Source organism: Chelonia mydas, chromosome 14, assembly GCF_015237465.2.
Source record: "Chelonia mydas isolate rCheMyd1 chromosome 14, rCheMyd1.pri.v2, whole genome shotgun sequence".
Taxonomy (NCBI): domain Eukaryota; kingdom Metazoa; phylum Chordata; order Testudines; family Cheloniidae; genus Chelonia; species Chelonia mydas.
In genome coordinates this window covers 33322555-33334815 of record NC_051254.2, presented here as the reverse complement: position 1 = coordinate 33334815, position 12261 = coordinate 33322555, and the positions used below count along the sequence as shown (strand labels likewise).

The 12261-nt window shown below is 44.6% G+C and overlaps 1 protein-coding gene across 2 annotated transcripts; it reads right to left on the bottom strand.

The window, feature by feature from the left end:
* Positions 1-4146: 4146 nt before the first annotated feature.
* Positions 4147-11762, bottom strand: LOC102946146 (olfactory receptor 2A12). 2 transcript variants are annotated; one of them, XM_043528898.1, is made up of 2 exons: positions 11751-11762; positions 4147-5061 (listed from the first exon to the last, which is right to left on the bottom strand). In XM_043528898.1, exons 1-2 carry the CDS (start codon positions 11760-11762, stop codon positions 4147-4149), a joined length of 927 nt encoding a protein of 308 aa, XP_043384833.1. The 2 variants fall into 2 exon arrangements, with proteins under 2 accessions (XP_043384833.1, XP_027690291.2); XM_027834490.3 differs by lacking the exon at positions 11751-11762 and having other exon boundaries at positions 4147-5082.
* Between the last annotated feature and the right edge of the window lie 499 nt (positions 11763-12261).

The following is a 12261-nucleotide window of genomic DNA, read 5'->3' as shown; positions in this document are numbered from 1 at the left end:
TCCTCCCAGAGACTATTCCAAAGCTGGGGATGTAGCACCAGACCTGTGGATCCATGACCACCCTCACTCCCGTGTGCCCTTTTCCTTCTCCACCTCATTTCTTCTTTTTCCTACCCATCTTTTGTCTTCCTTTTCTTTTTGTTTATAAAAAGTCTGGCTTAGCTGCCTGAGACAATATATTTTGCAATACTGCTGTAAGCTTATGACCTAAGGAGCCCAATGATAGGGTTGCCAACTTTGAATTCCTGGAGGTTTCATCATATGACATTATCTTTAATGAAATATTAATCTTTAATTCCTGGAAACTGCCAGACAATCCTGGAGGGTTGGCAACACAACCCAACATTGGTAAAAGGTTGCCAGACCTTGGAGTGGCTGATAGAACCATGTGCCAGGCCTGTGTTTTTTTCCAGCAGTCAGATTGCAAGTGAAAGTCAACACCAGAATCAGTAGTTGTATGTTTTATCTTTGCTGTTTTTTTCTTTCCCCTTTTGTGTGCGTTTGTCCTGGTTTGTCTTCTAGGAAATGGGATCAGACTTTAACAACTGCTCCAGCCCATCTCAATTAACTTTTCCTCTTTCTCCCCAAAAGCACAGACATCAGCATCTTTAATACCTCCCGAAAGACTATCAAACAAAGAGGCGTTCTTTATAAAATCTCCCTACAACGAAAGGAAAAGGGAACTAAGGTTATGATTAAAATAAAAGATTTATTTAATACTTTACATTTCAAATGTTTTAACTGTTCCCCTGCCCACCCCCCTTTTTGTATCTTTTATAAAAAGTTAAAAGGATGTTTAATGGTGTGTTTTTGTCATGGTGCTAAGCAAACAGAGGTCTGTATATAGCAAACCCCAGACCTTGTTTAAAGCTGTTTAATGTTGGACAGTTTTAGGGTCATGTTGACACCTTTGGTTCTTTGGACCCATTTAGTCCATCGTCATTAATATAACAGAATCTAGGTGCAGCGTTCGTGCAATTTGGGAGAAAACATAATGTGGGTGTTCTGACAAGGAAGTCCTAGTTTTGTGTCTGACGAAATATGGGGAATTGGCTGACACGTTGAATCATTGGCATTATCTTAAGATGTGCTGAGCACAGTCCCGGGCTCACTCTGGGTGGAGTCAACAACTTCCAGACACTAGGGACTCAGGAACAAAGGAAGTATGGGTGTGTGATGAATGTGGAAATTTTAGCAATATTTCTGTGAGTCATGTGCCTCGGTTTCCTTCAGTGCTTTGTACAGCTATGCACTGAGTGCAAAGGGAGGGGGCAAGGTTGGACAGCTGATTGAAGACCAGAATAATCAGAAACCTCTTTCTGACTTGGCTGGACTTGCTGTAAAGAGACACAGAGGGAGACCTGGTGCAGCTGTGACAGGATGTTGGGAGGCCCTTCCCCCTTCATCTGCCACCAGACACCTCCGAATCTGGCCACCCCCTATTCTTCCTTGAAAAGCATTCACTTGCCCTACCATTTCCTCATGCCCTCTATCTTTTACACCATTTCTGCTGAATTGAATAATGGTCATGGTGCTTTACAGACTTTTTCTTAGCCCTAGTCTACACTACGGATTTATCTCGGTATAACCACATTGCTCAGGGGTGTGGATGCAGTTATACCTACCAAACTCCTGTTGCAGACTGCACTAGGTCTATGGGAGGGCTTCTCCCCTCAACACAGCTACTGCCTCTCGGGGAGGTGTAGGGCTGCCAAACCTCCAGCTCTGTCCTGGAGTCTCCAGGATTTAAAGGTAAATCTTTAATTAAAGATTCTGTCATGTGATGAAACCTCCAGGAACAAGTCCAACCTAAATTGGTCAATCTAGGGAGGTGGCGTATGGGAGAAGCTCTCACGTCAACATAGTTAGCATCTTCACTAAGCGTTACAGCAGTGCAGCTGAACTGGTGCAGTGCTGTAAGTGTAGACAAGCCCACAGACATTGGCAGTACACAGCATACAAGTGATTGCTTAGGCAAGCGGCATAACAAAGGCACACACTACCCAGTCCTTATTAAAGTATCTGTCCTGCAAGGTGCTCCTGGCACAAAGTACCTCATTGCATCACACCTTCTGGGGCTATGCCTCCGATTGTCTAAATATCATATGAGGAAAAGCTAGACTGGCTCCATATACTGCCTATAATTCAGATCATGAAAGTGGAGCAAATGCATGTAAATAACAAAGATTAGTGCAGTGAACATGCAGTACATTCAGCATGAGACAAGTTTATATTAAGTAGCGAAGCCAATTTTCTGCTATAGATACATTTTATATTCTACAAAGAAGAGAATGTAATCAGCTGGCATTTCTAGTGGGTCAGAATTTAGGCAGTTTGGGTGCCTGGTTTGAGAAACACAACTTTAAAACTGCATTTCCTGAGTTTCTAAACATTTGACATTTTTTATTTTATTGTTAGCTCTCATATTCCTGAAAGAGAATATGTGCTCAGCCATGAATTGTGAATTTTGAATGATGTCCTACATTCCAAATTTGGAATTAAAAATATCATTTCATTTTGGCTTTTGGAACCTGCCAAATTTTTGTTTTCTGTTTTCAGATTTTGAATTTCTATTTACCCCAAGCTCCTACCTTGCCTTTTTTACTTCTTCAAAAAGTAGAATGAATAAAGTATATAAGAAAGTAGGTCAAACAGACTCTTTTCTTTGTTCCAAGTGGTAAATTGTGAAAAAGAAAAAAAATGGGTCAGATTTAATTTTTTTTAAATTGTATTTTACTTTTCAAATTGTGCTCAGACCCAGGTGCCAATCACTCAAGTTAACTTTGCAGCACAAATATGCCTGGGGAGAGATTTGAAGGGAGATCAGCAATTTTGAAGAAAAGTTAAATGGAATTATTTGGTAAGCGTGGAGATAAATCAAAACTATTCAACCACTGGTAAATACTTGCAGAGTCACCTAATAGATTGAGCACTGAACTGAGTCTTAACAGCCATGGGTTCTATTCCTGGTTGGTGAATTTACCTAGAGCTAGACACTGCAGGGCCCTGTGCTTCAGTTTCCCCATCTGTAAAAGGCGGCTAATAATAATTACCTGCTTTGACATGTAGGGGTGAAAAAATCCTTATTGGAGCTAGGCATTGATATTAATTAATTTTATTTATATAAAGTGTCTCTGTCTCTATATGCATATTTAACAAAAATGTACAAACCAACAAACATAAGCTGGATTGGTCCATCGTTAATGAATGTGTCCCTGTCCATGCAATCCAGCGCTACTAATAACTGGCCCACTTATCCCCCCAAAAATCAACCTCTTCCCAAAGATTTGGGCTGAAACTCACAGCCAAGCAAAGGACCAGGAAAATACCTATGCACCATTTACGTCCTATTTTGAGAGTTTAAGTTCAATTAAGCTCTGATTGGCACACAATTTAATGAAGCATTTACTTCTGCAACTTTGTGCATTGACACCATTCTACTAGCATACACCTGCCTTATAAACCAACATAAATGTGTCCACATAGGCATTTGCACCAGTTTTAAAACAACGCAAATTCTATCCTTTCGTGATACATAGGTCTTCTGCTGGATCTTTACACAGGAGTGAATTTCACCTTAGGGAATAGATACACCTTGTATTGCCTTAAACCATCTAAGGATGTCAGTCCAAAGGCAATGAATGGAGCAGTGATTTCTATAGTTAAGGAGCCTTCACTTAAAATGTCTTGTCATTATCTCCCTGACATATAACAGGGCAGCTCTATTAACTTAAACAACTCAGAATTGAGAGGCAGTATGGCAGGCAGTCAGAAGGTGTCCTGGGTTTTGAATACAGCTCATTCCCTTTCTCTGTGCCTTACTTTCCCAGTGTCACACGGTTATTCTGGGCCACAGCGAGGCGTAGAAATCAGGAGTTGTGATACCTAGTGCCCACTGCTCTAACTCACTAGATCCCACTTCCCTCCCAGAATGGTGAATAGAACCCAGGAGTCCTGAGTTCCAGTCCCTCCCTGCTCCAGCCATTGGACACTTCTCCCCTCCTAAAGCTGGGGGAAGAACCCAGGAGTCCTGACTTCTACTCCTACTGGCTGTAACCATTATCCTCCACTCCTGTCCTAGAACTGGGACCAGAACCCAGGAGTCCTGAACCACATGACAATTCTTCTTCCCCCTTGATGCAAAGGTCATTTTTTACCCATCAATTTGACCAGCGCTCCTTTGACATCCTTGTTTCTCAGGCTGTAGATGAGAGGATTCAGGAGGGAAGACACCACACTGTAAAAGAAAGAGAAGTATTTGTCCCTCTCAGGTGCATAGTTGGAGGCAGGATGCATGTACATGAACATGGCAGCACCATAGGAGAGTGTCACCATGGTGATGTGCGCAGTGCAGGTGGAGAAGGCCTTGAACCTCCCCTCCACTGAGGAGATCCTCAAGATGGCCATTAGGATGAACACGTAAGAAACCAGGATCAAGAAGACCGGAATCATGAGCAGTATCACCCCCATCACGAAGACCACCATCTCGGTGACCCGGGTGTCCGCACAAGCCAGCTTCAAAATGGCCAGCACCTCACAGAAGAAGTGGTTGATCTCATTTGGGCCACAGTAGGGCAGCCTCATGGTGACACTGGTGTGCACCATGGCAAAGAAGAAACGACCCACCCAAGAGCTGGCGGCCATCTTGACACAGACCGACATGCTCATGATGAGGGTGTAGTGCAGCGGGTGGCAAATGGCCATGTACCGGTCGTAGGCCATTACAGTATAGAGGGTGCACTCAGTTATCCCCAGAGAGAGGAAGATGTACATCTGGATGATGCAGCCAGTATAAGAGATGCTCTTCTTTTTGGAGAGGAGGTGGAGCAGCATCTGCGGCACAGTGGTGGTGGTGTAGCTGATGTCCAGGAAAGAGAGGTTGGCCAGGAAAAAGTACATGGGCATGTGGAGATGGGAGTCAATCCTGATAAGGGCGAAGATGAGGCTGTTCCCAAAGAGGATGGCTAAGTAGATGGCCAGGAAGACCGCAAAGAGCAGCAGCTGCATCCCGGGCTGGCTGGAAAATCCCAGCAGGATGAACTCTGACACGGAGCTTCTGTTCTGCCATGTAAGATTTCTCATTGTGTCTTACATGACAGGGGGAAAAAAACAGGGTTGGGGAGAAACAAATGATAAAAGCCACCTTCAAGGGAGATAAAGCACAGAAGGTTCATAGGTTCCATCTATCTCCACACATATGCGGTCTTCATCACAGTAGTATCTGAGCACCTCACAGTCAGCAATAGATTTTAGCCTCATGACACCCCTGTGCATGAAGGAAGCAGACACTATCTCCATTTTACAGTTGGGGAAACTGAGGCAAAAGATAGATTAAGTCATTTACTCAAGGACATCCTTTCTTTAACCAGCCAACATCAGGGCGGCATCATGCTAGGCTCTGTTCATACATATAACCCTTCTATCAGGTGGAGTTGGCAGCAATATCTAGGGGTGCCTCTTAAAAATACAAAACAGAGCTGGCTCCAGCCCCCACCCAGTAATCTGAGAAAACTAAACACCACCCTGGGCACTTCTAAAAGGCAATAACTGCCCCACTAGCAAGCAATAAGTCTCTGCGTAACAAAAGAGAACTTTTATTACAAGGGAAAGGGAACCCAGCATTAATTTTGGGAAACACCCACAACCACAATTCCAAAGCATGTAACCCTAAGCAAACACCCACCTCACAGTACATTGGGCAGCGTCCCCTGCCTCAGTTTCCCGCTGTCTGGAGTGAAAATCTGACGAACGAAAGTCCCTTTAACGCACCACTCCCTTTCCCTCCGCTGCACCCCGCTCATGGTTGGCTGTCCTTAGTCAGCAAAGATCCGGAGGTGTGTTCACCTCTCATCCCTGAAAACGAGAGGGGGAGGACATTGGCCAATGCTGCTGATCCTGTAGTCTGGTGGCACTCGGCACCGCTGCTATGTCTGCTGTCATTGGCTGCCTGCTGTTACCCCCTGTAGGCTCTCTAGTGTAGCCATAGTCTCAGAAAGCTTTTCCTAATACCCAACCTAAATCTCCCCTGTCCTGGGTGGATGCAGAGAACAACTGATCACTGTCCTTTTTGTAACAGCCTTTTACATATTTGAAGGCCATTATTATGTATGCCTCCCCCCGCCTCAGACTTCTATTCTCTAGACTACACATGCCCAGCTCTTTCAACCTTTTCTCACAGCTCATGTTTGCTAAACATCCCATTATTTTCATCTCTCTCCTCTGGACTGTCTCCAATTTGCCCACAAATTCTTTAACTGTGGTGCCCAAACTGGATGCGATACTCCAGGCAAGGCCCCACTAGCGCTGAGGGGAGTGGAACAATCACCTCCCCAGATCACTGTTACGCTCTGGGGTTCAGAGCTGCATTGCTCCAGTCGTACAAAGCAGCCGTCAACCTGGCATAAACAGACAGGTGAATGAGCTGTATGGCTTTCTTGGCCGCTTTCCCTGTTTTGCTGCAGAGTGCTGTAAAACACCCCTAGCGTACCAGTGATTCTGGTGCACGCTGTTCTTTTATTTGACCAGGGACATGCTGGGGAGAGGAAATACGGCACACGATGGAGCAGAGAAGAATGGCACAGCTCAGAATTAAATCTCAGTCTAAATCTGACACAATTGCCAATTTAAACAGTGATCGCGAAAGAAGAACATCAGTTTCCCCCTGATATTCTGTAGGATTTTATATAGATTCCCAAACAATCCAAAAGTGTGGGTTTGTGGGGCACCGATATGCCCATTTCAGCTCTTGGGGTAGGGGCTGCATCTATGCATGTTTTTTTCCACCGCACCTGAATCTCTGTCCAGTGTCTTAGCCACAAAACCTTCTCTAGTCCTCCCCTCATTCTGGATTTAACCAGTAGTCCATTTATTCCAGTCTCTTAATTCTTATTTCTAGGAACATAGGCATTTCCAGACTATATCAAACTACTTGTACATCTCGTTCAATCACCTATCTACAGCTGTGGCCAGTATCAGCTGAATTAAAGGAAAGTGTAAGAAGCGCCCTAGTGGTTAATTATGCAATTACCAGCCCACAAGGAAAGTTTCCCTCCTAATACTTAGAAGTTAGTTTAGGCTCCAAAGTTTGAGAGTTTATATCCTTTCCAATTATTTGGTTATTAATTCTCACCAATATATATACAAATTCCTCAGTCTGGTGTTTTCATCACCACAACATTTCATTAGAAAATTCACTTACTTCGTTTGTGAGAGAACAGCATAGTGTCTTCAGTTGTAAAAGTACAGGATCTGGATTTATTAATCAAAAGGATCACTTAAGCTAATTCCTCAGGCAAAGCTGCAGAACAGTGCCATGCATTGTGGAAGACTTTTGTGTACTCTCACTGGCTCCAGGTGTGGAAAGAAAAACTAATAAAACAAAGATAAATTAAATAGTTTGCCAGTGTATGATAAATTTAATGAAAATGTGTTTCTAACAGAACTGAAACTGATATGATACAGGAGGCATGAATTTACAATGCTACATTGTTATAGACTTTCATTATAAATGAGCTGGAGTTTTTGTGAACCACAGTTTTGGTCGTTTGTGCGTGCGTAGTAATTATCACTGCCGTTAATTTATTTTTCTTCAGCAGATTACAGACTATTTGCTGTTTGTCTCGTGCTGTGAATCTGATTCACTGTCCTGGATTCAAAAAGGCAAACACAATACACTGGACATAAGCAAAGGCTAAAATAATAAAAATGTCCATATAACATTGTGGGGAGAAGATCAATCAACTAAAAGACGAAGAGTTAAGAGTGATTTCAGAGTAACAGCCGTGTTAGTCTGTATTCGCAAAAAGAAAAGGAGTACTTGTGGCACCTTAGAGACTAACCAATTTATTTGAGCATGAGCTTTCGTGAGCTACAGCTCACTTCATCGGATGCATACTGTGGAAACTGCAGAAGACATTATATACACAGAGACCATGAAACAATACCTCCTCCCACCCCACTCTCCTGCTGGTAATAGCTTATCTAAAGTGATCATCAAGTTGGGCCATTTCCAGCACAAATCCAGGTTTTCTCACCCTCCGCCCCCCACACACACAAACTCACTCTCCTGCTGGTAATAGCCCATCCAAAGTGACCACTCTCTTTACAATGTGTATGATAATCAAGGTGGGCCATTTCCAGCACAAATCCAGGTTTTCTCACCTCCCCACCCCCCTCCAAAAACCACACACACAAACTCACTCTCCTGCTGGTAATAGCTTATCCAAAGTGACCACGCTCCTTACAATGTGTATGAAAATCAAGGTGGGCCATTTCCAGCACAAATCCAGGTTTTCTCACCCCCGCCCTTCCAAAAGACACACACACACAAACTCACTCTTCTGCTGGTAATAGCTTATCCAAAGTGACCGCTCTCCCTACAATGTGCATGATAATCAAGATGGGCCATTTCCAGCACAAATCCAGGTTTTCTCACCCCCCCCAGCCCCATACACACACAAACTCACTCTCCTGCTGGTAATAGCTCATCCAAAGTGACCACTCTCCCTACAATGTGCATGATAATCACATGTTATGATGTTATTAGGCCCTGTGATGGTGTCCCCTGAATAGATATGTGGGCACAATTGGCAACGGGCTCACCAACAATCACATACCACACAACAGAACCACTAACCCAGGAACCTATCCTTGCAACAAAGCCCGTTGCCAACTGTGCCCACATATCTATTCAGGGGACACCATCACAGGGCCTAACAACATCAGCCACACTATCAGAGGCTCGTTCACCTGCACATCCACCAATGTGATATATGCCATCATGTGCCAGCAATGCCCCTCTGCCATGTACATTGGTCAAACTGGACAGTCTCTACGTAAAAGAATAAATGGACACAAATCAGATGTCAAGAATTATAACATTCATAAACCAGTCGGAGAACACTTCAATCTCTCTGGTCACGCAATTACAGACATGAAGGTCGCTATCTTACAACAAAAAAACTTCAAATCCAGACTCCAGCGAGAAACTGCTGAATTGGAATTCATTTGCAAATTGGATACTACTAATTTAGGCTTAAATAGAGACTGGGAGTGGCTAAGTCATTATGCAAGGTAGCCTATTTCCCCTTGTTTTTTCCTACCATCCCCTCAGATGTTCTGGTTAAACTTGGATTTATGGTGGAAATGGCCCACCTTGATTATCATACACATTGTAAGGAGAATGGTCAGTTTGGATGAGCTATTACCAGCAGGAGAGTGAGTTTGGGGGGGGGGGTGAGAAAACCTGGATTTGTGCTGGAAATGGCCCACCTTGATTATCATGCACATTGTAGGGAGAGTGGTCACTTTGGATGAGCTATTACCAGCAGGAGAGTGAGTTTGTGTGTGTATGGGGGTGGGGGGTGTGAGAAAACCTGGATTTGTGATGGAAATGGCCCACCTTGATTTTCATACACATTGTAAGGAGAGTGGTCACTTTGGATAAGCTATTACCAGCAGGAGAGTGAGTTTGGCGGGGGGGGCAGGGCGGAGGGTGAGAAAACCTGGATTTGTGCTGGAAATGGCCCAACTTGATGATCACTTTAGATAAGCTATTACCAGCAGGAGAGGGAGGTGGGAGGAGGTATTGTTTCATGGTCTCTGTGTATATAATAATGTCTTCTGCAATTTCCACAGTATGCATCCGATGAAGTGAGCTGTAGCTCACGAAAGCTCATGCTCAAATAAATTGGTTAGTCTCTAAGGTGCCACAAGTACTCCTTTTCTTTTTGGTTAAGAGTGATTCATTCACTTCTCAAGTCCACTGCTCTTTGAATAAACCTAAAGGATCCAAGGGTTGACTGCAAAAAGGTTTGAGATATTTCAAAGGTGGCTTTAAATCCCAGGGCTTTCTTGTGTTTGTTTTTTAATAAACTCAGCAAAGGCAAAAACAAGGTGTTATTTTTCAGGTCTCTCAGGGGTTTTGTACTCCAGCCATTCAATTAAAACAAACTTATTAGCTGAAAATATATGAAGTGTAAAAAGTTACTTATCTGCAACCCACTTCTCAAAACATATTAATGTGTTTATCCCCACCATTCCCTGCTGGGTAAGGATTATTATCCACATTTTACAGATGGGGGAAACTGAGGCACAAAGAGATGGTGGAACAGGATTCTTAATCAACAGCAAGTCCTCATTGTAAAAGGCACTGTACAAAACCAGATGATGCTGATGCTGAACAGAGTTCCTGGGTTGGGAAACTACAGTTTAATAAGCAGATCAGACAAAAGGTGGGAGAGGAGAAAGAGTTGAAAGATTAAATTAAATTATGACACCCACTCAAGAATATTGTCTGATTACCATTTATTGTATGGATTGTTGTAACACCTAAAGGCACACTGGGCTGGGCCCTTCTCATACACAGAGAGATAAAGAACAGATGGATATCATGGAGGATAGGTCCATCAATGGCTATTAGCCAGGATGGGAAGGGATGGTGGTGCTAGCCTCTGTTTGCCAGAAGCTGGGATTGGGTGACAGGGGATGGATCACTGAAGGATCGCCTGTTCTGTTCATTCCCTCTGAAGCACCTGGCATTGGCCACTGTCGGAAGACAGGCTATGGGGCTGGATGGACCTTTGGTCTGACCCAATATGGCCATTCTTATGTTCTTATTTTAATTTATGCCTCTGGGATGGTGAAGCACAAAGGCAGGATAAATAGTAGAAGGGGAGTTAATCTACTCAGGGACAGCCTAGCCAGAGTTGTCAGGAAGATGCTAAACCAATTACAAAAAGCGAGGGTTAAAAGAGGCAATTTTAAAATCAAGATGGCTTGTTCTTCTGAAAGATCTGCTCTGGGAATTATTTGGGGGAAGTTCTCTGGCCTGTGTTCTACACCAACTAGATCAATGTTCCACGGGAAGGGGCTAGGTGGGTCACGCATGCCCCTGGGGCAGTCCCTGTTCCCCAGCTCTCTCAGTTTCCCTGGGAAGCACCACCAGGGGACAATCTGCTAATTGTCCGCTCACTGGCTCTGGCTTCCTTGGATCCCATTCACACCTCTCCTGGGCATCAGGCACTGGAGTGGGGAGCGGAATTTGGGCAGCTGGAGCAGTGCTGAGGAAATGGCTGGAGCCAGACCCGTGGATGGTTGGCAGCCTGGTAAAGATCGCGGCCTGGCCATAGGGGAGAGGAAAGGCCAGTGCTGGAAGAAGGGGCAGATATGGGAGAGTGAAAGCAAAGCGCTTGGGGGCTGAGCCGGGGGAAGCAGGAGGCTGGGGAGGGGAGGGGAAAATAAGGGGCTGGAGAGGGTGGAGCAGGGGTAAGGGTGGATCCCCCAAAAAGAGAAAATGCAGCTGGGGGGTTCCCTTATTGAAAAGTTTGAGAATCACTGGACCAGGCAATCAAAGTGGTCCCTTCTGGCTTTGGAATCTATGCATCTATGAGTAATGTGAACACCCCACCAATGCACCTTCTCAGGTCCTGCACCAAGTGTCTCTCGGCTGTATCCAGAGATCTAAGAGGAGTGGGTGTAGTAGGAAGAGGGCCTCAAACATAAGCCCTTGTATCAGAGGCCTGGTATGAGGCCTGAGGCCCGGGCTAAAGTAGTGGTCCAAGCTTTGCAGATATAAACCAAAGCCAGGTTGTGAGCAAGAGGCAGGCCCTACTCACAGAATCTGTCAAGAACAGGGCTGATATTGCAGAAACACACACTCCTAAGAGGTGCTAGGCAGAATGCAAACACCTTCCAGAAGGGTGATGCTAGAACCCCTCAAAACCAACACATTCCCCAAAGAGAACAGGAGCATGCTGACCCATCCTAAAGATAAGGTCAGGATGATAGTGTGATTGATAGAAATGATTTTATCGAATGAACATGTATAAAGTAATGGGGGTCACCTAAATATGTCCGAGGGTGGCACCTAGCCATGTCAGAGGAGCAATATGTAACTTGTTTGTATCAGTGTAAAAAGAGGGGTCTCAGAGAGAGTGTCTTTGGCCAGCCGAGGAGGCAATGGAAAGTCCTGTCATTCACTGAGCTGCATCCATAGTCACGGGCATACATGTCTTAGTATCCTCATAGAGTCTGCAAGATATTTATACCATGCTTCATCAACAATAAACTTGGCAGGGTGCCTTCATACCTTAACGGCTCTTGTGGTCATTGGGTGGTTCACTCGAGGTCTGCTGTGCCAGCTGCCTGTGCAGAGCTGGGACGGCACACAGAGAGAACACACACACACATGCAGCTGAACATCTGAAGATGGGGAAGGGGGGGAATAGAATGGTCCATTGGCATTGCTGCATGGCAGGGCAC